This window comes from Oncorhynchus gorbuscha, linkage group LG13 (genome assembly GCF_021184085.1).
Source record: "Oncorhynchus gorbuscha isolate QuinsamMale2020 ecotype Even-year linkage group LG13, OgorEven_v1.0, whole genome shotgun sequence".
In the NCBI taxonomy this organism is placed as follows: domain Eukaryota; kingdom Metazoa; phylum Chordata; class Actinopteri; order Salmoniformes; family Salmonidae; genus Oncorhynchus; species Oncorhynchus gorbuscha.
In genome coordinates this window covers 67609609-67633298 of record NC_060185.1, presented here as the reverse complement: position 1 = coordinate 67633298, position 23690 = coordinate 67609609, and the positions used below count along the sequence as shown (strand labels likewise).

General features: G+C 43.1%; 1 protein-coding gene across 1 annotated transcript in view; it reads right to left on the bottom strand.

Moving 5' to 3' along the window:
• The window catches only part of LOC123992355 (cystine/glutamate transporter-like), a 28395-nt gene extending 18042 nt beyond the window's left edge, over positions 1-10353 (bottom strand). Inside the window, exon 1 of the mRNA XM_046293506.1 lies at positions 10332-10353. Coding sequence (XP_046149462.1) covers positions 10332-10353 — 22 coding nt within the window. The remainder of the gene's footprint in view (positions 1-10331) is intronic.
• Positions 10354-23690: the final 13337 nt, after the last annotated feature.

Genomic DNA, 23690 nt, shown 5'->3' with positions numbered 1-23690 from the left:
CCTAAAATCAAACACTTTGAAAAGCATTTCATCATCATCCAATTGCTTAACACTCCAACGGTGCCGAATGGTTCCTAGTTCCTGTTACCATAACATTGTAACGGTGACTGTTTTTCAGAGAATTCTGGATGCTACAGGGTGAGGCTTATACAAACACTAACTAATCTGTGTGTGTGTGTGTGTGTGTATGTGTGTGTGTGTATGTGTGTGTGTGTGTGTGTGTGTGTGTGTGTGTGTGTGTGTGTGTGTGTGTGTGTGTGTGTGTGTGTGTGTGTGTGTGTGTGTGTGTGTGTGTGTGTGTGTGTGTGTGTGTGTGTGTGCGTGCGTGCGTGCGTGCGTGCGTGCGTGCGTGCGTGCGTGCGTGCGTGCGTGCGTGCGCGCGCCTGCTCAGAGCTGGTTATTAAAACAGAAGCTCAGACAGTTTGTTTAGCTGAGCCACAGCAGTGATAATAATGTCAGAGCTGGTTAACCTGGGCCATAACACACACACACACACAAACTTTACTAGTCTCCAAAACAACATACACACTCAAACAGGGCACATTTGATATATGCAGGGCATGCACACACATCCCTAGAGCATTCACATGATCTACTGTGAGCGGATGTGTTTATCTGGAGAGTGAAACCTAATGAGGATGTGTTCCTAATGAAACAATTACTACAGCGATTCATAATGCAACAAAACGCTGAGTGGGCTAACACTTCCGGCAGAGGCAGGCAGATGTTGGATGGAAAGAGAGAACACAATAGCATGGTGCCATGCTGTTGCTGGTCCTGTGGCTATAGGCTGCTGTTCTGTTTGGCTCCTGTTGTGTTTCTGTTTGTCTGTATTTTAATTATTAAGACCCTCCCCCTTCCAATCTGGGAGGAGAACACACTGGCATCTCCCAGGATAGGGAGCTGCCGAGAGCAACAGTGTTCCACCAAATCCAGCGAATCCCTGTGAAATGTAGGTCAAACTTGAACAGTAAGGTGGGTTGGAAGAGGCGAAGGGATGGGAAAGGGGATACCAAGTCAGTTGCACTTCAACCAAAATGAATGCATTCAACCGAAATGTGTCTGCATTTATACCAACCCCTCTGAATCAGAGGTGCAGGGGGCTTCCCTAATTGACATCCACATCATCAGGGCCCGGAGAGCAGTTGTTGTTGGGGGTTAACTGCCTTGCTCAAGGGCAGAACGGCAGATTTGTCCACCTTTCCGGCTTGGCCACTGAGGGGTGTTGGGGGCGCAGAGAGAGAGCGAGAGAGAGAGAGAGAGAGAGAGAGAGAGAGAGAGAGAGAGAGAGAGAGAGAGAGAGAGAGAGAGAGAGAGAGAGAGAGAGAGAGAGAGAGAGAGAGAGAGAGAGAGAGAGAGAGAGAGAGAGAGAGAGAGAGAGAGAGAGAGAGAGAGAGCAGGAGAAATGGTTAGAGAAGAGAAAGATGTTTGTTCATAGAGTGACCAGAGGTCTGTTTCTGTGGGCCTGTAATGTGAAAGGGCAGAACAGCAGATTTTATCACCTTGCCAACTAGGTGAGAGCGAGAGAGAGCAGTAGTATTGGTTAGAGAAGAGGAAGTGTTTTTTTCATAGAGTGGCCAGAGGTCTGTTTCTGTCGGCCTGTGTGTAACTAAAGTCATGGAAAAAAACTCCCACAGTGTGGTTATGTAGTGATGTATGACTGCATTGTCAGTGTCACAAGATAATGTACATTTCCTTACTGGTATGAGATACACTAGAGCCTTCAAACTCAACTCTGGACCTCAAACCATTGTTCCCCTCTAATCAGGGACTGATTTAGTAATTAATTTGTATAATTAATTATCAGGTAGAACAGAAAACCAGGAGGCTAGAGACTTCTGTAGTGTCGGGTCAAAATGACCCGAGGACAGCGGGAGGGTTAGGTCATTTTGACCCCACACAGTGTTGATCAGTGCCTGATTAGAGGGGAACAATGGTTTGAGGTCCAGAGTTGAGCTTTAGGACATCAACTTTGTGCATGACACAAGTACATTTTTCCAACAATTGTTTACAGAAAGAATATTTCATTTATAATTCACTGTATCACAATTCCGGTGGGTCTGTCACGATCATCGTAGTGAGGAGACCAAGGCGCAGCGTGATTTGAATACATCTTCTTTAGTGAAGGAAGAACACTGAACTATACAAAAACAAACAAAAAGAACAAACGTGCCAGCTATATAGAATAAGTGCAGACACAGGCAACGAGTACATAGACAATCACCCACAAATTACCCAAGGAATATGGCTGCCTAAATATGGTTCCCAATCAGAGACAACGATAAACAACTGCCTCTAATTGAGAACCAATCTAGGCAACCATAGACATACAAAACACCTAGACCAGTTAACAACCCCATAAACATACAAAAACCCTAGACTGGGCAAACACAACAAACCATCCCTTGTCACACCCTGACCTAACCAAAATAATAAAGAAAACAAAGATAACTAAGGTCAGGGCGTGACAGGGTCAGACGTTTACATACACTAAAATGGCACCGGAAGAAATGGCAGCAGTTTTACGGGTGCCCAACCAATTGTGCTATTATGTGTATGTTTTTCGTGTTATTTGTAACACTATTTTGTACATAATGTTCTGCAACTGTATTTTACAGCAAAAAAAAGCTTCTGGATATCAGGACAGCGATCACTCACCTCAGATTAGACAAAGAGTTTCTGGATATCAGGACAGCGATCACTCACCTCAGATTAGACAAAGAGCTTCTGGATATCAGGACAGCGATCACTCACCTCAGATTAGACAAAGAGCTTCTGGATATCAGGACAGCGATCACTCACCTCAGATTAGACAAAGATTTTTTCTTCAACAAGCAGGAGGCACAGGACATTCTCCAAACACCCGACAAGGCCGACATCCCCGTTATTTGCAAGAGGAAGAAATGCAGGTACAGGGAACACAGAGGGGGATGCCTTGTGAGGACCAACAGAAGGGGAGTGGGAAAGCTGCCATTACTGTCAATATTACTCGCCAACGTGCAATCATTGGACAATAAATTAGACGAGGTACGATCACGAATATCCTACCAACGGGACATCAAAAACTGTAATATCCTATGTTTCACGGAATCGTGGCTGAATGACGACATGGACATTCAGCTAGCAGGATATATGCTGCACCGGCAAGATACAGTGCCTTGCGAAAGTATTCGGCCCCCTTGAACTTTGCGACCTTTTGCCACATTTCAGGCTTCAAACATAAAGATATAAAACTGTATTTTTTGTGAAGTGGGACACAATCATGAAGTGGAACGACATTTATTGGATATTTCAAACTTTTTTAACAAATCAAAAACTGAAAAATTGGGCGTGCAAAATTATTCAGCCTCTTTACTTTCAGTGCAGCAAATTCTCTCCAGAAGTTCAGTGAGGATCTCTGAATGATCCAATGTTGACCTAAATGACTAATGATGATAAATACAATCCTTCTGTGTGTAATCAAGTCTCCGTATAAATGCACCTGCACTGTGATAGTCTCAGAGGTCCGTTAAAAGCGCAGAGAGCATCATGAAGAACAAGGAACACACCAGGCAGGTCCGAGATACTGTTGTGAAGAAGTTTAAAGCCGGATTTGGATACAACACGATTTCCCAAGCTTTAAACATCCCAAGGAGCACTGTGCAAGCGATAATATTGAAATGGAAGGAGTATCAGACCACTACAAATCTACCAAGACCTGGCCGTCCCTCTAAACTTTCAGCTCATACAAGGAAAAGACTGATCAGAGATGCAGCCAAGAGGCCCATGACCGCTCTGGATGAACTGCAGAGATCTACAGCTGAGGTGGGAGACAACAATCAGTCATATATTGCACAAATCTGGCCTTTATGGAAGAGTGGCAAGAAGAAAGCCATTTCTTAAAGATATCCATAAAAAGTGTTGTTTAAAGTTTGCCACAAGCCACCTGGGAGACACACCAAACATGTGGAAGAAGGTGCTCTGGTCAGATGAAACCAAAATTGAACTTTTTGGCAACAATGCAAAACGTTAATTTGGCATAAAAGCAACACAGCTCATCACCCTGAACACAACATCCCCACTGTCAAACATGGTGATAGCAGCATCATGGTTTGGGCCTGGTTTTCTTCAGCAGGGACAGGGAAGATGGTTAAAATTGATGGGAAGATGGATGGAGCCAAATACAGGACCATTCTGGAAGAAAACCTGATGGAGTCTGCAAACCTGAGACTGGGACAGAGATTTGTCTTCCAACAAGACAATGATCCAAAACATAAAGCAAAATTTACAATGGAATGGTTCAAAAATAAACATATCCAGGTGTTAGAATGGCCAAGTCAAAGTCCAGACCTGAATCCAATCGAGAATCTGTGGAAAGAACTGAAAACTGCTGTTCACAAATGCTCTCCATCCAACCTCACTGAGCTCGAGCTGTTTTGCAAGGAGGAATGGGGAAAACTTCAGTCTCTCGATGTGCAAAACTGATATAGACATACCCCAAGCGACTTACAGCTGTAATCGCAGCAAAAGGTGGCGCTACAAAGTATTAACTTAAGGGGGCTGAATAATTTTGCACGCCCAATTTTTCAGTTTTTGATTTGTTAAAAAAGTTTGAAATATCCAATAAATGTCGTTCCACTTCATGATTGTGTCCCACTTGTTGTTGATTCTTTACAAAAAAATACAGTTTTATATCTTTATGTTTGAAGCCTGAAATGTGGCAAAAGGTCGCAAAGTTCAAGGGGGCCGAATACTTTCGCAAGGCACTGTATAACAGCACACTCTGGTAAGATGAAGGGGGGCGGTCTGTGCATATTTTTAAACAACAGCTGGTGCAGGAAATCTAAGGAAGTCTCTAGATTTTGCTCGCCTCCAGAGGGACATCAGAGACTAACGTTCTTTGCTTCACTGAAACATGGCTCACTCGATAGACGCTAGCGGAATCGATGCAGCCAGCTGGTTTCTTCACGCATCGCGCAGACAGAAACAAGCATCTTTCTGGTAAGAAGAGGGGCGGGGGGTATGCCTTATGAATAACGAGATGTGGTGTGATCACAACAACATACAGGAACTCAAGTCCTTCTGTTCACCTGACTTACAATTCCTCACAATCAAATGTCGTCCACATTATCTACCAAGGGAATTCTCTTCGATTATAATCACAGCCGTATATATCCCCCCCCAAGCAGACACATCGATGGCCCTGAACGAACTTCATTTGACTCTTTGCAAACTGGAAACCACATATCCTGATGCTGCATTCATTGTAGCTGGGGATTTTAACAAGGCTAATCTGAAAACAAGACTCCCTAAATCGTATCAGCATATCGATTGCGCAACCAGGGCTGGTAAAACATTGGATCATTGCTATTCTAACTTCCGCAATGCATATTTCCATTGTAATACTTCTGACGTCCAATTTTGTAGCTCCACCCATAACTTTTGGACTTCATAACATTCCCAGAAGGCATGGATTATTATAACCTAATGAAAAATGAACCTGGTACTCTAAATGAATTTACTGCGTGCCTAAGACCTATGGTTTTAACCTTCTGAATGAATGATTATATTGAAGAAAGAAGCTGCCTCTTAGTTCCGAGAGTCGATCCATTACCCAACAAGAAAAACATACATGTATTTAGCCCAATTGTTTTTACGACTACAGACAGTAGGCTATTATTCCTCATTACCTGCATTTCTTTTCAAAATTTGGCTAAAAAGAAACCATGCCATAAATTAAGAATGATATATTTTTATTTTCACAATGCAATGTGGCACATTGACAACTCAAATCGCTTTGAAAGATCCTTCTGATATTAGCCAACAAATAAAGCTACTAAAACAATAACTTCAAAAACAATCCATTTGTCACTCAGATTTCTTCAAATTGCTGTGCAGGAAAAAGATGTCATCCACAGTGCCTGGTCACAGGCTCGCAGCTGGCTTCTCTCTGACACCACAAATCCATCTGTAGGTGACGCTTAATCCTTTGAAACCACATGATTACCAGGTGAAGAGTAGGCTGTTTGCTTGCCTCCAAGGCGAGTGTGGCCTCTTCGAAGCGAAAGAGGAAACCAACAATATCCACAAGTATTCTTTCACAATAGCTGATTCTTTTTCCCAATGCAGGACTCTAGTGCTAGAGAGAGAATCTCGGACAGACACATTCACACTTCCATTCACACCTTCATTTATGCCAAAAGCTCGGCTTGGTGTCAAAAATCCCCCAATTTGTGCCACAGTTTAGACTACGGATACATGCTGTGGTCAGTCAGAGTTTAGTCCTTTTGTAAAGTCTAGACTAATGGCCAAAAAGCGCAAACTTGTAATGTATTACAGTCCTACAAAGTTAGACATTTCTAACTCAATATCACAGACCTGACTTGCCCTAACAAAAAATGCACCAACCAATCAATTTATTATAATCCACATAATATTTCAAACTAAATGAGCTGGAGCAAGAGAGAGACTGCATATGCTAAAGACGGTCAGAAAGAATGTGCCTTTAACCCTGCATTATAATATTACTTTTTTTGAACGAAAGCCACAAATGAGTGAGACGCTCAGCCGAATTCCCTATATGTTGCTATGTTCATATTAGCGAAAATTGAGGAGAGTGGAAACACCCACTTAATTAGGTCCATAATCAATAGCCTGACTGTTAAACGTGCCTGGCTTTCTAAATCATCCATATAGACAGTACCAGTCATAACTTTGGACACACATACTCATTCAAGGGTTTTTCTTCATTTGTACTATTTTCTTCATTGTAGAATAATGGTGAATACATCAAAACTATGAAATAACATATGTAATAATGTAGTAACCAAAAAAGTGTTAAACAAATCAACATATATTTTATATTCAAAGTAGCCACCCTTTGCCTTGATGACAGATTTGCACACTATTGGCATTCTCTCAACCAGCTACATGAGGTAGTCACCTGGAATGCATTTCTTTACTTCTTAATGTGTTTGAGCCAATCAGTTGTGTTGTGACAAGGTAGGGGTGGTATACAGAATATAGCCCCATTTTGTTAAAGACCAAGTCCATATTATGTCAACAGCTCAAATAAGCAAAATGAAACGATGGTCCATCATTACTTTAAGACATTAAGGTCATTTCAAGAACTTTGAAAGTTTCTTCAAGTGCAGTCACAAAAAAACATCAAGCGCTATGATGAAACTGGCTCTCATGAGGACCCCTACAGGAAAGGAAGACCCAGAGTTACCTCTGCTGTAGAGGATAAGGTCACTAGAGTTACCAGCCTCAGAAATTGCAGCCCAAATATATGCCTTAAAGAGTTCAATTAATAGATGCATCTCAACATCAACTGTTCAGAGCAAATTGTGTGAATCAGGCCTTCATGGTCATAGCTGCCGCTTTCAAGGAGCGGGACTCTAACCCGGAAGCTAATAAGAAATCCCATTGTGCCCTCCGACGAACCATCAAACAGGCAAAGCATCAATACAGGACTAAGATCGAATCATACTACAACGGCTCTGATGCTCGTCGGATGTGGCAGGGCTTGCAAACCATTACAGACTACAAAGGGAAGCACAGCCGAGAGCTGCCCTGTGACACGAGCCTACCAGATGAGCTAGACTACTTCTCTGCTCGCTTCGAAGGCAAATAACACTGAAACATGCAGGAGAGGACCAGCTGTTCTAGATGACTGTGTGATCACGTTCTCCACAGCCAAAGTGAGCAAGACCTTTAAACAGGTCAACATTCACAAGGCCGCAAGGCCAAACGGATTACCAGGATGTGTTCTGCGAGCATGCGCTGACCAACTGGCAAGTGCCATCCATAATTCCTTCAATTCTGACCAGTTTCCCAGTCCCTGCCAATGAAAAAAATCCCACAGCATTTTGCTGCCACCGCCATGCTTCACTGTGGGGATAGTGTTTTCAGAGTGATGAGAAGTGTTTGGTTTGCGCCAGATATAGTGTTTTCCTTGAAGGCCAAAAAGCTATTTTTTTTGTCTCATCTGGCCAGAGTACCTTCTTCCATATGTTTGGGGAGTCTCCCACATGCCTTTGGCGAAAACCAAACATGTTGCTTATTTTTTTCTGGCCACTCTTCCATAAAGCCCAGCTCTGTGGAGGGTACGGCTTAAAGTGGTCATATGGACAGATACTCCAATCTCCGCTGTGGAGCTTTGCAGTCTCCATCAGGGTTATCTTTGGTCTCTTTGTTGCCTCTCTGAATAATGCCCTCCTTGCCTGGTCCATGAGTTTTGGTGGGCGGCCCCCTCTTGGCAGGTTTGTTGTGGTGCCATATTCTTCCTATTTTTTAATAATGGATGTAATTGTGCTCCGTGGGATGTTCAATGTTTCAGATATTTTTTAATAGCCCAACCTGATCTATACTTCTCCACAACTTTGTCCCTGACCTGTTTGGAGAGCTCCTTGGTCTTCATGGTGCAGCTTGCTTGGTGGTGCCCCTTGCTTAGTGGTGTTGCAGACTCTGGGGCCTTTCAGAACATGTGTATATATACTGAGATCATGTGACAGATCTTGTGACACTTAGATTGCACACAGGTGGACTTTATTTAACTAATTATGTGACCTCGGAAGGTAATTGGTTGCACCAGATCATATTTAGGGGCTTCATAGCAAAGGGGTGAATACACATGCACACACTTTTCTGTTTTTCATTTTTTCCATTTTTTTTAAACAAGTTATGTTTTTAGTTTCACTTCACCAATTTGGACTGTTTTGTGTATGTCCATTACCTGAAATCCAAATAAAAAATCCATTTAAATTACAGGTTGTAATGCAGCAAAATAGAAAAAATGCAAAGAGGGGGTGAATACTTTTGCAAGACACTGTATATATTACCTCTATTACCTCGACTAACCGGTGCCCCCGCACATTGACTCTGTACCGCTACCCCCTGTATATAGTCTCGCTATTGTTATTCTGCTGCTGCTCTTTAATTATTTGTTCCTTTTATTCTTATTCTTATTCATATTTTTTAAACTGCATTGTTGGTTAGGGGCTTGTAAGTAAGCATTTCACAGTAACCTGTAGTATTCGGCGCATAATTGTATTTTATATTACATTTCTAAAAGGAAACCACTACTAAAGGACACCAGTAATAAGAATAAAACTTGCTTGGCCAAGAAACACGAGCAATTGACATAGGACTGGGGGAAATCTGTCCAAATGTAAGATTTCTGGCCTGGCCTCCGCAATCACCAGACCTCAACCCAATTGAGATGGTTTGGGATGAATTGGCAGAGTGCAGGAAAAGCAGCCAACAAGTGCTCAGCATATGTGGGAATTCCTTCAAGACTGTTGGAAAAGCATTCCAGGTGAAGCTGGTTGAGAGATTTCCAAGAGTGTCATCAAGGCAAAGGGTGCCTACTTTGAAGAATCCCAAATAGAAAATATTTTCTGATTTGTTTAATTAATTAGTCATAATACCTTGATAATACCTTGATACTTGATATGCGTGACGCTATGCCAGAAGCCTCTCCAGTCATAATAGTTCCACCTAGTTGAGGTATTTAAGAGACCTCATGAGCTGTCCTAACAGTTAAGCGTTACCAGCATATGTCTTGATTCTAGAAAACGGCAGCTAGCCAGTTGTTCCTGCGCCATAGACAGGCTTTGGATTTGTTCAAGTAATGTTTTTATATTTCTATATGATCAACCCATAAATAATCTAGAACTACTGTGCATGTAACAGTATCTCCTGCGCTTTTGACAATGGTTTTACATGAGTTATAATTGACATAATACGCCTAAAATACCTATAACCAATTGGCTAATAAATAATCACATTTGGTTTTGATTATTTCATTATTAACCTATGTCATATGTTATTTCAAGTTATCCCATAGAAGAGCATGCAAAAGCGATGTAGAATTGTTCAATTAGCATAATACTGCATGATACAGTGAAATGCCTATCACATCATTCAAAATATAACAATTGGTTAAATAAGGTTATCAATCAATCAATCAATCAATCAAATGTATTTATCAAGACGTTTTTACATCAGCCGATGTCACAAAGTGCTATACAGAAACCCAGTCTAAAACCCCAAACAGCATGCAATGCAAATGTAGAAGCACGGTAGCTAGGAAAAACTCCCTAGAAAGGTAGGAATCTTAGGCAGAAACCTAGAGAGGAACCAGGCTCTGAGGGGTGGCCTGTCCTCTTCTGGCTGTGCCGGGTGGAGATTATAACAGTACACGGCCAAGATGGTTGTAGAGGGTGCAAAGGTCAGCACCTCAGGAGTAAATGTCAGTTGGCTTTTCATTGCAGATCATTCAGAGTTGAATGATCAGCTGAATGATTGGCTATGAAAAGTCAACCGACGTTTACTCCTGAGGTGCTGACCTGTTGCACCCTCTACAACCATCTTGGCGCCATGCATAACAACATAAGGCAACAATTAAAGTAGGCAAAGTAATCGTATCAGGCAAAAATTAAGGTTTTATAGTATAAATTATATAAATTATAATTATGGTTTTACCATTGCAACATTTAATGTAGTCACATTCACCTCGGTTGTCTGAAGCATGCTGTAGAGTTCACAGCTTGCGATGCCTCATCTGTGGGCCAGGTGTAATTGTTCGGCAGCCTGACCTAAACTCAACAAAAAAAGAAACGTCTTCTCACTGTCAACAGGGTTTATTTTCAGCAAACTTAACACGTGTAAATATTTGTATGAACATAACAAGATTCAACAATTGAGACATAAACTGAACAAGTTCCACAGACATGTGATTTACAGAAATGGAATAATGTGTCTCTGAACAAAGGGGAGGAGGTTCAAAATCAAAATTAACAGTCAGTATCTGGTGTGGCCACCAGCTACATTAAGTACTACATCTCCTCCTCATGAACTGCACCAGATTTGCCAGTTCTTGCTGTGAGATATTACCCCACTCTTCCACCAAGGCACCTGCAAGTTCCCAGACATTTCTGGGTGGAATGACCCTAGCGCTCACCCTCCGATCCAACAGGTCCCAGACGTGCTCAATGGGATTGAGTTCCGGGCTCTTGGCTGGTCATGGCAGAACACTGACATTCCTGTCTTGCAGGAAATCATGCATAGAACGAGCAGTATGGCTAGTGGCATTGTCATGCTGGAGAGTCATGTCAGGATGAGCCTGCAGGAAGGGTACCACATGAGGGAGGAGGATGTCTTCCCTGTAACGCACAGCGTTGAGATTGCCTGCAATGACAATAAGCTCAGTCCAATGAGCTCAGTCCAATGAGCTGTGACACACCGCCCCAGACCATGACGGACCCTCCACCTCCAAATCGATCCCGCTCCAGAGTACAGGGCTTGGTGTAACACTCATTCCTTCGACGATAAACGCGAATCAGACCATCTCCCCTGGTGAGACAAAACCGTGACTCGTCAGTGAAGAGCACTTTTTGCCAGTCCTGTCTGGTCTAGAGATGTAGGGTTTGTGATCATAGGCAACGTTGTTGCCGGTGATGTCTAGTGAGGACCTGCCTTACAACAAGCCTACAATCCCTCAGTCCAGCCTCTCTCAGCCTATTGCTGACAGTCTGAGCACTGATGGAGGGAGGGTGCGTTCCTGGCATAACTGGCGCAGTTTTTGTTGCCATCCGGTACCTGTCCCGCAGGTGTGACGTTCGGACATACTGATCCTGTGCAGGTGTTGTTACACATGATCTGCCACTGTGAGAACAATCAGCTGCCCTTCCTGTCTCCCTGTAGTCCTGTCTTAGGCATTTCACAGTACGGACATTGCAATTTATTGCCCTGGCCACATCTGCAGTTCTCATGCCTACTTACAGCATGTCTAAGGCACGTTCACGCAGATGAGCAGGGACCCTTAGCATCTTTCTTTTGGCGTTTTCCAGAGTCAGTAGAAAGGTCTCTTTCGTGTCCTAAGTTTTCATAACTGTGGCCTTAATTCCCTACCGTCTGTAAGCTGTTAGTGTCTGTCACGCCCTGGTCGAAGTATGTATGTTTGTCTTCATTTATTTGGTCAGGCCACGGTGTGACATGGGTTTATTATGTGGTGTGTTTTTGTATTGGGGTTTTAGTAGGTTATTGGGATTGTAGCTGAGTAGGGTTGTCTAGGAGAGTCTATGGTTGCCTTGAGGCAGTTCTTAATCAGAGGCAGGTGATTTTCGTCTCTGATTGGGAACCATATTTAGGCAGCCATATTCTTTCAGTGTTTTGTGGGTGATTGTTCCTGTCTTTGTGTTTGCACCAGATTGGGCTGTTTCGGTTTTCATTATTTCATTTCATTATTTTTGTAGTTTCTGTATGTATAGTTTTTCCTTCATTAAAATATATCATGAATCATCATCACGCTGCATTTTGGTCCGATCCTTGTTCCACCTCTTCGTCAGAGGAGGAGATAGAAGAGAGCCGTTACAGTGTCTTAACGACCGTTCCACAGGTGCATGTTCATTAACTGTTTATGGTTCATTGAATAAGCATGGGAAACAGTGTTTAAACCCTTTACAGTGAAGATCTGTGAAGTTATTTGGATTTTTACAAATTATATTTTTTGCTGAGTTTATTATTGGAATACAAACGAAGCCATTCACCCTTGATGGGCTACAAGCAGGACAATAGACTTGCTGAGAAATTCATGTTTAGGTATAGCCAGGCCTGGAATTTCATGATTATAGGGCCAAGACCATTTGCAATTCAAAGGGATCCCAATCTGCTAGGGCACCAAGGCCATCTGCTAGGGCACCAAGGCCATTGACCAAAATAGAAAATGAAATTGGGTTTGAAAACAGAAAAACAGTAGCTATTATTTTAAGAAAAACGTACATGCTTGTAAATGTACAGAAACAATTAGCCTACAGTTCGAAATGTAGATGGTATCCTTTGCATATTGGCTACAACCTGTCATGTCCAGACCTACAGTGCCTCCGGAACTGTAGGCTTTAACTGTACCCTTTAACTTGTTTTTGAAATGATTAAATAAAAAGTAAAAACTCTCAGCAATCTACAGACAGTACCCCATAATAACAAAGCGTAAACATGTTTTTAGAAAACGTTGCTGATTTATTAAACATAAAAACAAAAATATGTCTGGAGGTAACCTAGCACCATCCCTGCGGTGAAGCATGGTGGTGGCAGCATCATGCTGTGTGGATGATTTTCAGCGGAAGGGACTGGGAGACAAGTCAGGATCGAGGCAAAGATGAACGTAGCGAAGTACAGAGAGTTCTTTGATGAAAACCTGCTCCAGAGCGCCCAGGACCTCAGACTGGATTGAAGGTTCACCTTCCAACAGGACAATGACCCTAAAGCAAACAGCCTTTATCTTTCTGATAAAGAAAGGCCGGTGCTTGTTGCACACTTGCTATATCAGAAGAGGATATCAACATTTTGACTATTTAACCATAAAAGGTAGTTTTTTAAACCCTGGCGTTTTTTTGTAATTTTTTTAGGCATGTCTTACCATGTTCCGACCATAGGAATGTTAAGGAGATTATTTTATAAACACTTCCTGATATGCCATTGAAACCAGTTTTCTCTCATGTTTTCAACTTTCCTTTCTTGTCCAGCAGCCAAAGACCAAATCCTAGTCATGTAAACAACCCATGCTTGATGATGCGTCTTTACAGCTTCCCTCTTTCTACATTTCTGAAGGATATTTCCATCTCTGTATTATGAAACCCTCACATTTGCAGTGCACTTTTGAGAACAGTGTTTTCCCTCTATTTGCATTTTGGAATGTTGCGCTTATTACTGCTGAAGTTCTACCCTTGAGATGTTCTTGTCTAGGTGTGCCAGGCTTGTAGCATCATACCCAAGAAGACTTTAGGCTATAAGTACTGCCAAAGGTGCTTCAACAAAGTACTGAGTAAAGTGTCTGAATACTTATGTAAACGTGGTACTTCAATAAAAACATATATACACATTTGCAAACATTCTAAAATCCTGTTTTCAATTTGTACTTTTGGGTTATTGTGTGTAGATTAATGAGGGAAAAATGAATTTAATCAATTTTAGAATAAGCCTGTAACGTGACAAAATGTGTAAAAAGGGTAGGGGTCTGAATACTTTCCGAATGCATTGTATCTGATATAGTAATGTGAGGGAGAGGTGCTTCGGAGCACTGCGATTGGCAGCAGGGAGAAGGAAATTAATTATTTAAAAAATGTGGACCATTTGGGAAAACACAACAAATACAATAATAGTACAGCTAAGATTAAACACAGTGGCATGCATTCCTGATTGCAATTGCTTTACCCAACATGTTTCAGTCCATTTATGCTTGAATGAAATGATCAGACCAAAAGTTGAGGACACAACAGTTCACCTGACATAAGACGAAAGTTTTACATAACTAACTCTATCACAGACCTGATTTGCCCTGTTGAAAATACATCAACCCCCTACAAATATGTAAATGTATTATAGTCCACATAATAATCAAAACAACCTTTTACCAGTTAGTGATGTATCTACTGTATATCTAATAGACATAAGCATATAATGTATTTGTTCATCAACATCTTTGTCATTAATTAAATAATGATTTTTAAAAAAGACTAGATGGAGTAGATGTGCGCAAAGCCGCCCTCTGGTGTTTGAAATGAGCATTTTAACGTCAAGCACCGCGACTCACCTTGGCCTAACAGACCTCAGCACACGATACTGCAGTATGATGCAACTTTAAAATGAACCACTGTATATGTTTCAAGGAGACCACCATAGTCCCTGTGTCTGAAAACACCAAGGTAACCTGTCTAAATAACTATCGCCCCATAGCACTCACATCTGTAGCCATGAAATGCTTTGAAAGGCTGGTCATGGCTCACATCAATAACATCATCCCAGACACACTGGACCCACTCCAATTCACATACCGCCCTAACAGATGAGGCAATATCGAATGCACTCCACACTGCCCTATCTCAGCTGGACAAGAGGAACACCTATGTGAGAATGCTGTTCATTGACTACAATTCAGCATTCAACACCAAAGTACCCTCCAAGCTCATCACTTAGCTAAGGACCCTAGGACTGAACACCTTCCTCTGCAACTGGGTCCTGGACTTCATTACGGGCCTCCCCCAGGTTGTGAGGGTAAGCAACAACACTTCCACCATGCTGACCATCAACACTGGGACCCCTCAAGTAGAGGTCTTCCCGGTTCCGTGGCTTTCCCACCCAACCCAGCATGCATAAATAAAAAGACCCAAACAGACATGTTCTGGTTCGGATCCGAGAGTAGAAAGAGAGAGAGAAAGAAACCTCCCACGGGGTGCTGCCAGCACCTTCAATAAACAAGTGATGTTGGTCAAATGAAACATAATAAATTACTAAAAAACTGTCAGTTGTGTTTCGATGTGTCGTATTTTCAAGACTGTATAGCCTATTGTTTTATTGGTATTTATTTTATTATTTTTGTACCCTTATTTGACCAATTAAGTTGACTGAGAAAACATTCTCATTTACAGCAACGACCTGGGGAATAGAGTCGGGGTTGGTTCCTTTCCAATCTTTGACTTATTGGTGAAATCAGCAGTCAGACAATATATTCTTTAAGTAAATCAATCAAAACCTTTATTAATGCAATTGCAGACAGAGGTTGACAATCAGGAACATGGCACGCATGTTTCTAAGAAAGTTCTGCACCCGACCTAAAGGGCACAGCTGATTTTATACATGTGTTCACTCCCTAGTGGTATGATCACCTACGTCAATGTACAGTGCCTTGCGAAAGTATTCGGCCCCCTTGAACTTTGCGACCTTTTGCCACATTTCAGGCTTCAAACATAAAGATATAAAACTGTATTTTTTTGTGAAGAATCAACAACAAGTGGGACACAATCATGAAGTAGAACGACATTTATTGGATATTTCAAACTTTTTTAACAAATCAAAAACTGAAAAATTGGGCGTGCAAAATTACGGGACGTGGACCCCACTCCAACACAGTCTTAGTCCGCTTACTTAGTGTCCCTTGAGTGGTGACCCTCGCCGCCGACCTTGGCCTAGTCACCTTAACAAAGGGCCCCACTGGACTGTGGGGCAGCTCCGGACTGATGGACAGCTCGGGACTTAGGTAGCTCGGGACTGAGGGGTAGCTCGGGACTGAGTGGTAGCTCAAGACTGAGGGGTAGCTCAAGACTGAGAGGTAGCTCAGGACTGATAGGTAGCTCAGGACTGAGAGGTAGCCCAAGACTAAGAGATAGCTCAGGCAGGTTGACGGCTCTGGCAGATCCTGGCTGAATAGCGGCTCTGGCGGATCCGGTAGATCCTGGCTGACTGGCGGCTCTGGCTGCTCCATGCTGACTGGCGGCTCTGGCTGCTCCATGGTGACTGGCGGCACTGGCTGCTCCATGGTGACTGGCGGCTCTGGCTGCTCCATGCTGACTGGCGGCTCTGGCTGCTCCATGCTGACTGGCGGCTCTGGCGGCTCCATGCTGACAGACGGGAGACTCTGACGGCTCATGACAGACGGGAGACTCTGGCGGCTCATGACAGACGGGAGACTCTGGCGGCTCATGACAGACGGGAGACTCTGGCGGCTCATGACAGACGGGAGACTCTGGCGGCTCATGACAGACGGGAGACTCTGGCGGCTCATGACAGACGGGAGACTCTGGCGGCTCATGACAGACGGGAGACCCTGGCGGCTCATGACAGACGGGAGACTCTGGCGGCTCATGACAGACGGGAGACTCTGGCGGCTCATGACAGACGGGAGACTCTGGCGGCTCATGACAGACGGGAGACTCTGGCGGCTCCGGAGGGCTGGTGCATGGAGGTGGTACTGGATAGACTGGACCGTGCAGGCGCACTGGAGCTCTTGAGCACCGAGCCTTCCCAACCTTACCTGGTTGAATGCTCCCGGTCGCCCTGCCAGTGCGGCGAGGTGGGCTGTGCTGGCGAACCGGAGACATCATGCGTAAGGCTGGTGCCATGTACGCCGGCCCAAGGAGGGGCAGCCAGGGCGTGACATTTGGTCTGACTCAGACCTAGCCTGCAAGCACACTCAGCCAGGGCTTAAAACCTATCTAGGGTATGTGGGACGGTAGCGTCCCACCTGCCCAACATCCAGTAAAATTGCAGAGCGCGAAATTCAAAAATACTAAATTTAAATATTTAACATTCCTGAAATGTATGTGTTATAAATCAAAATAAAGCCTGACTTCTTGTTAAGCCAGCCGCCGTGTCAGATTTTAAAAAGGCTTTACAGTGAAAGCAAACAATGCAATTATCTGAGGACAGCGCCCCGCATACAAAAGCATGAAAAATATATTTCAACCAGGCATGTGTGACACAAAAGTCAGAAATAGCGATATAAAAAATGCCTTACCTTTGATGATCTTCTTCTGTTGGCACTCCAAAAGGTCCCAGTTACATCACAAATGGTCCTTTTGTTCGATAATGTCCTTCTTTATATCCATAAAAACTCAGTTTAACTGGCGCGCTTCAGTCAATAATCCACTCAGTTTCCCTCCATCAAAATGCATACAAAATGAATCCCAAACGAATCAACTTTTCCAAACAAGTCAAACAACGTTTATAATCAAACCTTAGGTGTCCTAATACGCAAATAAACAATCCAATTTAAGACGGAGAATAGTATGTTCATTACCGGAGATAAATAAGAAAGAACACGCTTTCCTCCACGAGCCTGGAAACACTACAGCCAAAATGGGAGCCACCTAGAAAAACTACAATTTCTGGGTCATTTTTCCAAACAACAGCCTGAAACTCTTTCTACAGAATGTTGACATATGAATCTTAATGTCCCCTTAATCAATAATGGGGAGGGTCTTTGGGACCCACCCCTGGCAATAGTTACAGGAGAGAGGAGGGGGATGAATTAGGTGGCCATGATGGATGAAGGCCAGATTGGACATTTCAGCCAGGGCACGGGTTAACGCCGCTACCCTTACGATAAGTGCCGTGGGATCTTTAATGACCACAGAGAGTTTTTACTTTCCTAAAACAATTTTTCATATTTAAATAATTGGTTTAGATTCTTAAATAGGCCTACAATAATAATAATGATATACAATAATAGTAATGATAAAACAAATTTATAATAAATATGAAAATCAATATATGAAAGTTTGAAAATTGCAATCAAACCTGAATAGTGAGATGCACACAGTCCATTTGGCTGCACCAATGTTCTTCTCATCTTGATCCACTACAACATTAAAACGTGTCCCGGGGACATTTCCCTCGCCAGCTTCTTTTCACTATATTCCTTCTCCTTTAACCTTCATTTTCCTTAGGCTTTGCAGTCAACAGTTGCCTAGGTCAAGGCTGCTTTCACTTGTTCTTTCATTTGTCAGCAGCGGGCACACACATGAGGTGAGCAGCTGTAACCAGTTTGAGCTGGATATAAGCTATACGTTTTATTGAGTTGCAATTGGCTGACACAGAAAACAAGCTTGTGCCGTTCTCATCACCTCACAAACATTAAATGAAGAGAGGATGGGTCCAATTGGGTCCCGTCAATCAATTTGAACTGCATATACCCGAGACCCGTGGCAATTATATCAGACTCGACCCAAATCCGAGACAAAAGTCAGATATTTAGGAATCGGACGCAATCTCGTCATTTTTGGTCTGTTAGATCCATGAAGACATCTACCCACAGGGGTGTGTATTTAGTCCCCTCCTGTACTCCCTGCTCACCCACAACTGGTGTGGTTGCGCGTGACTCTCAGCGCATATCAGACCATCATTACGTTTGCCGACGACACGGCGGTGTTAGACCTGATCACTGGTGACGATGAGACATCCTATAGGGAGGAGGTCAGATACCCAGCAGTGTGGTGCCAGGACAACAACCTCTCCCTCAATGTCAGCAAGAAAGAAGCTGATTGTGGACTACAGGAAACGGAGGGTCGAACACGTCCCCATTCACATCGACGGGACTGTAGTGGTGCGGGTCAAGAACTTCAGGTGTCCACATCACTAAGGATCTATCATGGTCCACACACACCAACACAGTCGTGAAGAGGGCATGACAACGCATCTTCCCCCTCAGCAGGCTGACATTTTTTTTGCATGGGCACTCAGATCCTGAAAAAGTTATACAGCTGCACCATTGAGAGTATCTTGACTGACTGCATCATCGCTTGGTATGGCAACTGCTTGGCATCCGAACACAAGGTGCTACAGAGGGCAGTGCGTACAGCCCAGTACATCACTGGGGTCGACCTCCCTTGGTTCACTCCGCTACCGCATGGCAAACTATACACCAAATCTGGAACCAACAGGACCCTCAACAGCTTCTACCCCCAAGCCATAAGACTGCTAAATAGTTCATTAGATATTTAACCAAATAAGTACCTGGACTTTCTGCGTTGAGCATTTTTCTTTTGTTGCACTAACTTTTTGTCTCATCATCACATACGCTGCTGCTACTGTTGATTATCTGTCACTGTATTCCTAGTTGTACGTACATATCTACCTCAATTACCTCGTACCTATGCACATCGAATCAGTAATGGTATATATCCAAGTTATTGTTACTCATTTGTTATTACTTTTATTATTAAGTGTTTTACTTTGGGAAGGGCCCGTAAGCACTTCACTGTTAGTTTACACCTGTTGTTCATAAAGCATGTGACAAATAACATTTGATTTGATCTCAATAATGGCCAATGACTGGAGGAACATATAAGACCCCACCCAGCAGACAATCATGTTCAAATTGTCATGCTGCGTCACGCTAAGCTAATTGTCACACAATCTATTCTAAAAGTCAGGGTATGAGTCGAGAAATATGCCTATTGTCCTCAAAAATATTTGTAGAATTATTCAATATTATAAACAACAAGTTAATTATCTCACATCTCGGAAGATATTTGCAATGTTGTGCTTCTTGTCCACGTAATTCATGCTAATGTTTTTTTTTGAGCTAGCACCCAATTGACTCTCATTCACTCATTGAAGGAGTGCACTTTCTGTCCCAGAATCTCCACTGACAACATACGGGCATCGTTCACAATGTCCCTTAATACGAATCCAATAGAGTTTCCCATCTCCTCATTTCTTAAAGTAACCCTGGCCTGACCTTTCCTAAATGGTAAATATATCTTCCCCATTGTTCCAAGATGGTGTACAGTAACAGATCCAGTGTGTGGGGGTCTATATGCGTGTGCGTGTGAGCGTGTGAGCGTGTGTGTGTGTGTGTGTGTGTGTGTGTGTGTGTGTGTGTGTGTGTGTGTGTGTGTGTGTGTGTGTGTGTGTGTGTGTGTGTGTGTGTGTGTGTGTGTGTGTGTGTGTGTGTGTGTGTGTGTGTGTGTGTGTGTGTGTGTGTGATTGTAAAACCCATCCAATCTCAAGCTGGGGCCTGTCTGATCTGACATGCTGGTGAGATTTTAACACAGTAATTGCCATGATCCCCTTGGCAAGCCAGCTCATAAAAACAGGCCCAATCTGAGGGTTTTAACACAACATGCTTCTCACGTAATGCTACCCCCACCTTTTGTGGCAAAGACAGAGGCAAGAGGAAACGGAGATGGGGCTCCAGACCTAATCCAAAGAAAAGCTGACTGACAACGCAGCCCTGATTCCACATTCATTGAAGGCCTTGTTTTATTTATTTAATATTTGAAATAGCAGCTGGGTGAGACAGAGTATAAATAGTTATTGTGCTACAAACATCCCTCACCTGTTGGAATGGCTGCATGGGGCTGGGAGGATTAACAGAGAGAGAGAGAGCGAGAGAGGGAGAGAGATAGGGAGAAAGGGGGGGAGATAGGGAGAAAGGGAGAGAGAGGGGGAGGGAGAGAGATAGGGAGAAAGGGAGAGAGGGGGAGATAGGGAGAAAGGGAGAGAGAGGGGGGATAGGGAGAAAGGGAGAGAGAGGGGGGGATAGGGAGAAAGGGAGGGAGAGGGGGAGGGAGAGGGATAGGGAGAAAGGGAGAGAGATAGGGAGAAAGGGAGAGAGAGGGGAGAAAGAGAGAGGGAGGGAGGGAGGGGGAGAGGGAGAGAGAGGAGAGAGAGAGAGAGAGAGAGAGAGAGAGAGAGAGAGAGAGAGAGAGAGAGAGAGAGAGAGAGAGAGAGAGAGAGAGAAGGAGAGAGAGAGAGAGAGAAAGAGAGAGAGAGAGGGGGGATATGTCAACCCACGTCAACGTTGTGATTTAGAAATCTTGAACTTGACCTGAAAATGTGTGATTAAATGTTATTTTGCATGTGATTTAGGAAACCCCAATTAGGGCTTTAGAATATTGTTATGATGCCACATAACTTCCTACAGGCAGACATTAACCCATAACTTCCTATAGGCAGACATTAACCCATAACTTCCTATAGGCAGACATTAACCCATAACTTCCTATAGGCAGACATTAACCCATAACTTCCTACAGGCAGACATTAACCCATAACTTCCTATAGGCAGACATTAACCCATAACTTCCTACAGGCAGACATTAACCCATAACTTCCTATAGGCAGACATTAACCCATAACTTCCTACAGGCAGACATTAACCCATAACTTCCTATAGGCAGACATTAACCCATAACTTCCTATAGGCAGACATTAACCCATAACTTCCTACAGGCAGACATTAACCCATAACTTCCTATAGGCAGACATTAACCCATAACTTCCTATAGGCAGACATTAACCCATAACTTCCTATAGGCAGACATTAACCCATAACTTCCTATAGGCAGACATTAACCCATAACATCCTATAGGCAGACATTAACCCATAACTTCCTATAGGCAGACATTAACCCATAACTTCCTATAGGCAGACATTAACCCATAACTTCCTATAGGCAGACATTAACCCATAACATCCTATAGGCAGACATTAACCCATAACTTCCTATAGGCAGACATTAACCCATAACTTCCTATAGGCAGACATTAACCCATAACTTCCTATAGGCAGACATTAACCCATAACTTCCTATAGGCAGACATTAACCCATAACTTCCTATAGGCAGACATTAACCCATAACTTCCTATAGGCAGACATTAACCCATAACTTCCTATAGGCAGACATTAACCCATAACTTCCTATAGGCAGACATTAACCCATAACTTCCTATAGGCAGACATTAACCCATAACTTCCTATAGGCAGACATTAACCCATAACTTCCTATAGGCAGACATTAACCCATAACTTCCTATAGGCAGACATTAACCCATAACTTCCTATAGGCAGACATTAACCCCAAATAAATGGCTGTTTGTAAGGCAGTCTTTAATCTTCCTATAGATGTGTTGTAGTGGTAGTGCAGGTCTATATCTCAACCTAAAACCCTAACCGTTAGTTTTGTTTGACCCAGTAAGTTTATCTTTTACTATCTGTTCCCAGTGTCCTTCAACCCTTTGCAATGTTAATATTTCCTCAACATCAAACTGGTCTGTTGGGACATGACCCGTAAAAATTATTGGAGTTATTTCACTTCAGCCACTTAGAGAAGGAAACCAAGGGCTCTTAAAACATATGTGGTAGCTCTACCAATAACAGTAGAACAACACCCCATAAGAGCAGATCCACACATGCCTAATCAGATACCATACACCACAGGGACTTGGTGGCACCTTAATCGGGGAGAATGTGATTGTGGTAATGACTGGAGCGGAATAGGTGGAATGGTACCAAATTACATCAAACACGTTGTCTCCGGGTGTATGATGCCATTCCATTTGCTCCGTTCCGGCCCCTCAGAAGCCTCCCCCTCCCTACCATACACCATAATGACAGCATCCAATCCAAAGTTGTATTTTTACATGACAATAAGACATGCAGCCGTCTTGCATTGTTAGACTTTCTGAAAGTGTTTTATTTCACCGGGAAGATTGCCTCCTTCCTCTCGAGTCGACACGTCAGACCACTCTGGGATCCCAATAAGCTGCAAAGCCTCAGCGAAATGTCAGGATAATGAGAAATTCTAATAAACACAGCTGAAGAAAGTCAATATGCTGTTTGAGGAAGTGAAGTGGGAAAAGAAAGGAATCACAACACATTAACACCCAGGTCATGGATGATGCCTATGGCTGGGAAGCACTGGCTACAAATACATTGGAAACTGGAAATCTCATTTCCAACGCATCTCATATGTGGAGAGGTTCTCTGCCTCTCAATCATTTGTTGTTGACCCCCTCCCTTTTTTATTTTTGTAATTGCCCTCCAGTCCTGTGTGTAGTGTATTAGGATGTCAACGGAAGTTCCTCAGTTTGTTCGTGTATTCATGGAGGCTGAAAGGGGAAGCAGGGAAGGAAACAGAGAGATTTAGATGTGGGGTGATTGAAGGGAAGAGGAGGGGTTTGAGGGCAGAGGTTCACTGTGTCTCTTTGTGTTTACAGTGTGTGTTCACCTCTTTGCACTTTACTCCCTGCTATCTTTAGGTCTTAGCTGAGAGTTCAACTCTGTTTTTCCTCCCTTTCGTCTCTCTGCTGATAGAATGATAGATTTCCAAAGGTAAAATACCTCAAATGAATCGAATGCCAGGAATATCAAACATTACTCAAAACTTGTCTCAGTGAGTGACAGCAGATTTATTAAGTCAAAACACATTACTGACTTTTCTATGCTGAATTGTTTCTCTATTATGTGTCTCTCCCCATTAGTCTCCCAGATAGACAGAGTCCCTCAGGACAGTGTCATTGTGTGAGACTCACCTCGATAAGGAACACAGACCCCAACTGGTATGGATGTACTCACATCTTGTTATTATTCAGAATAAATCTGCATAGCAACTCAGCTCTCTCTACAAAACAAGTGAGGGGAAGG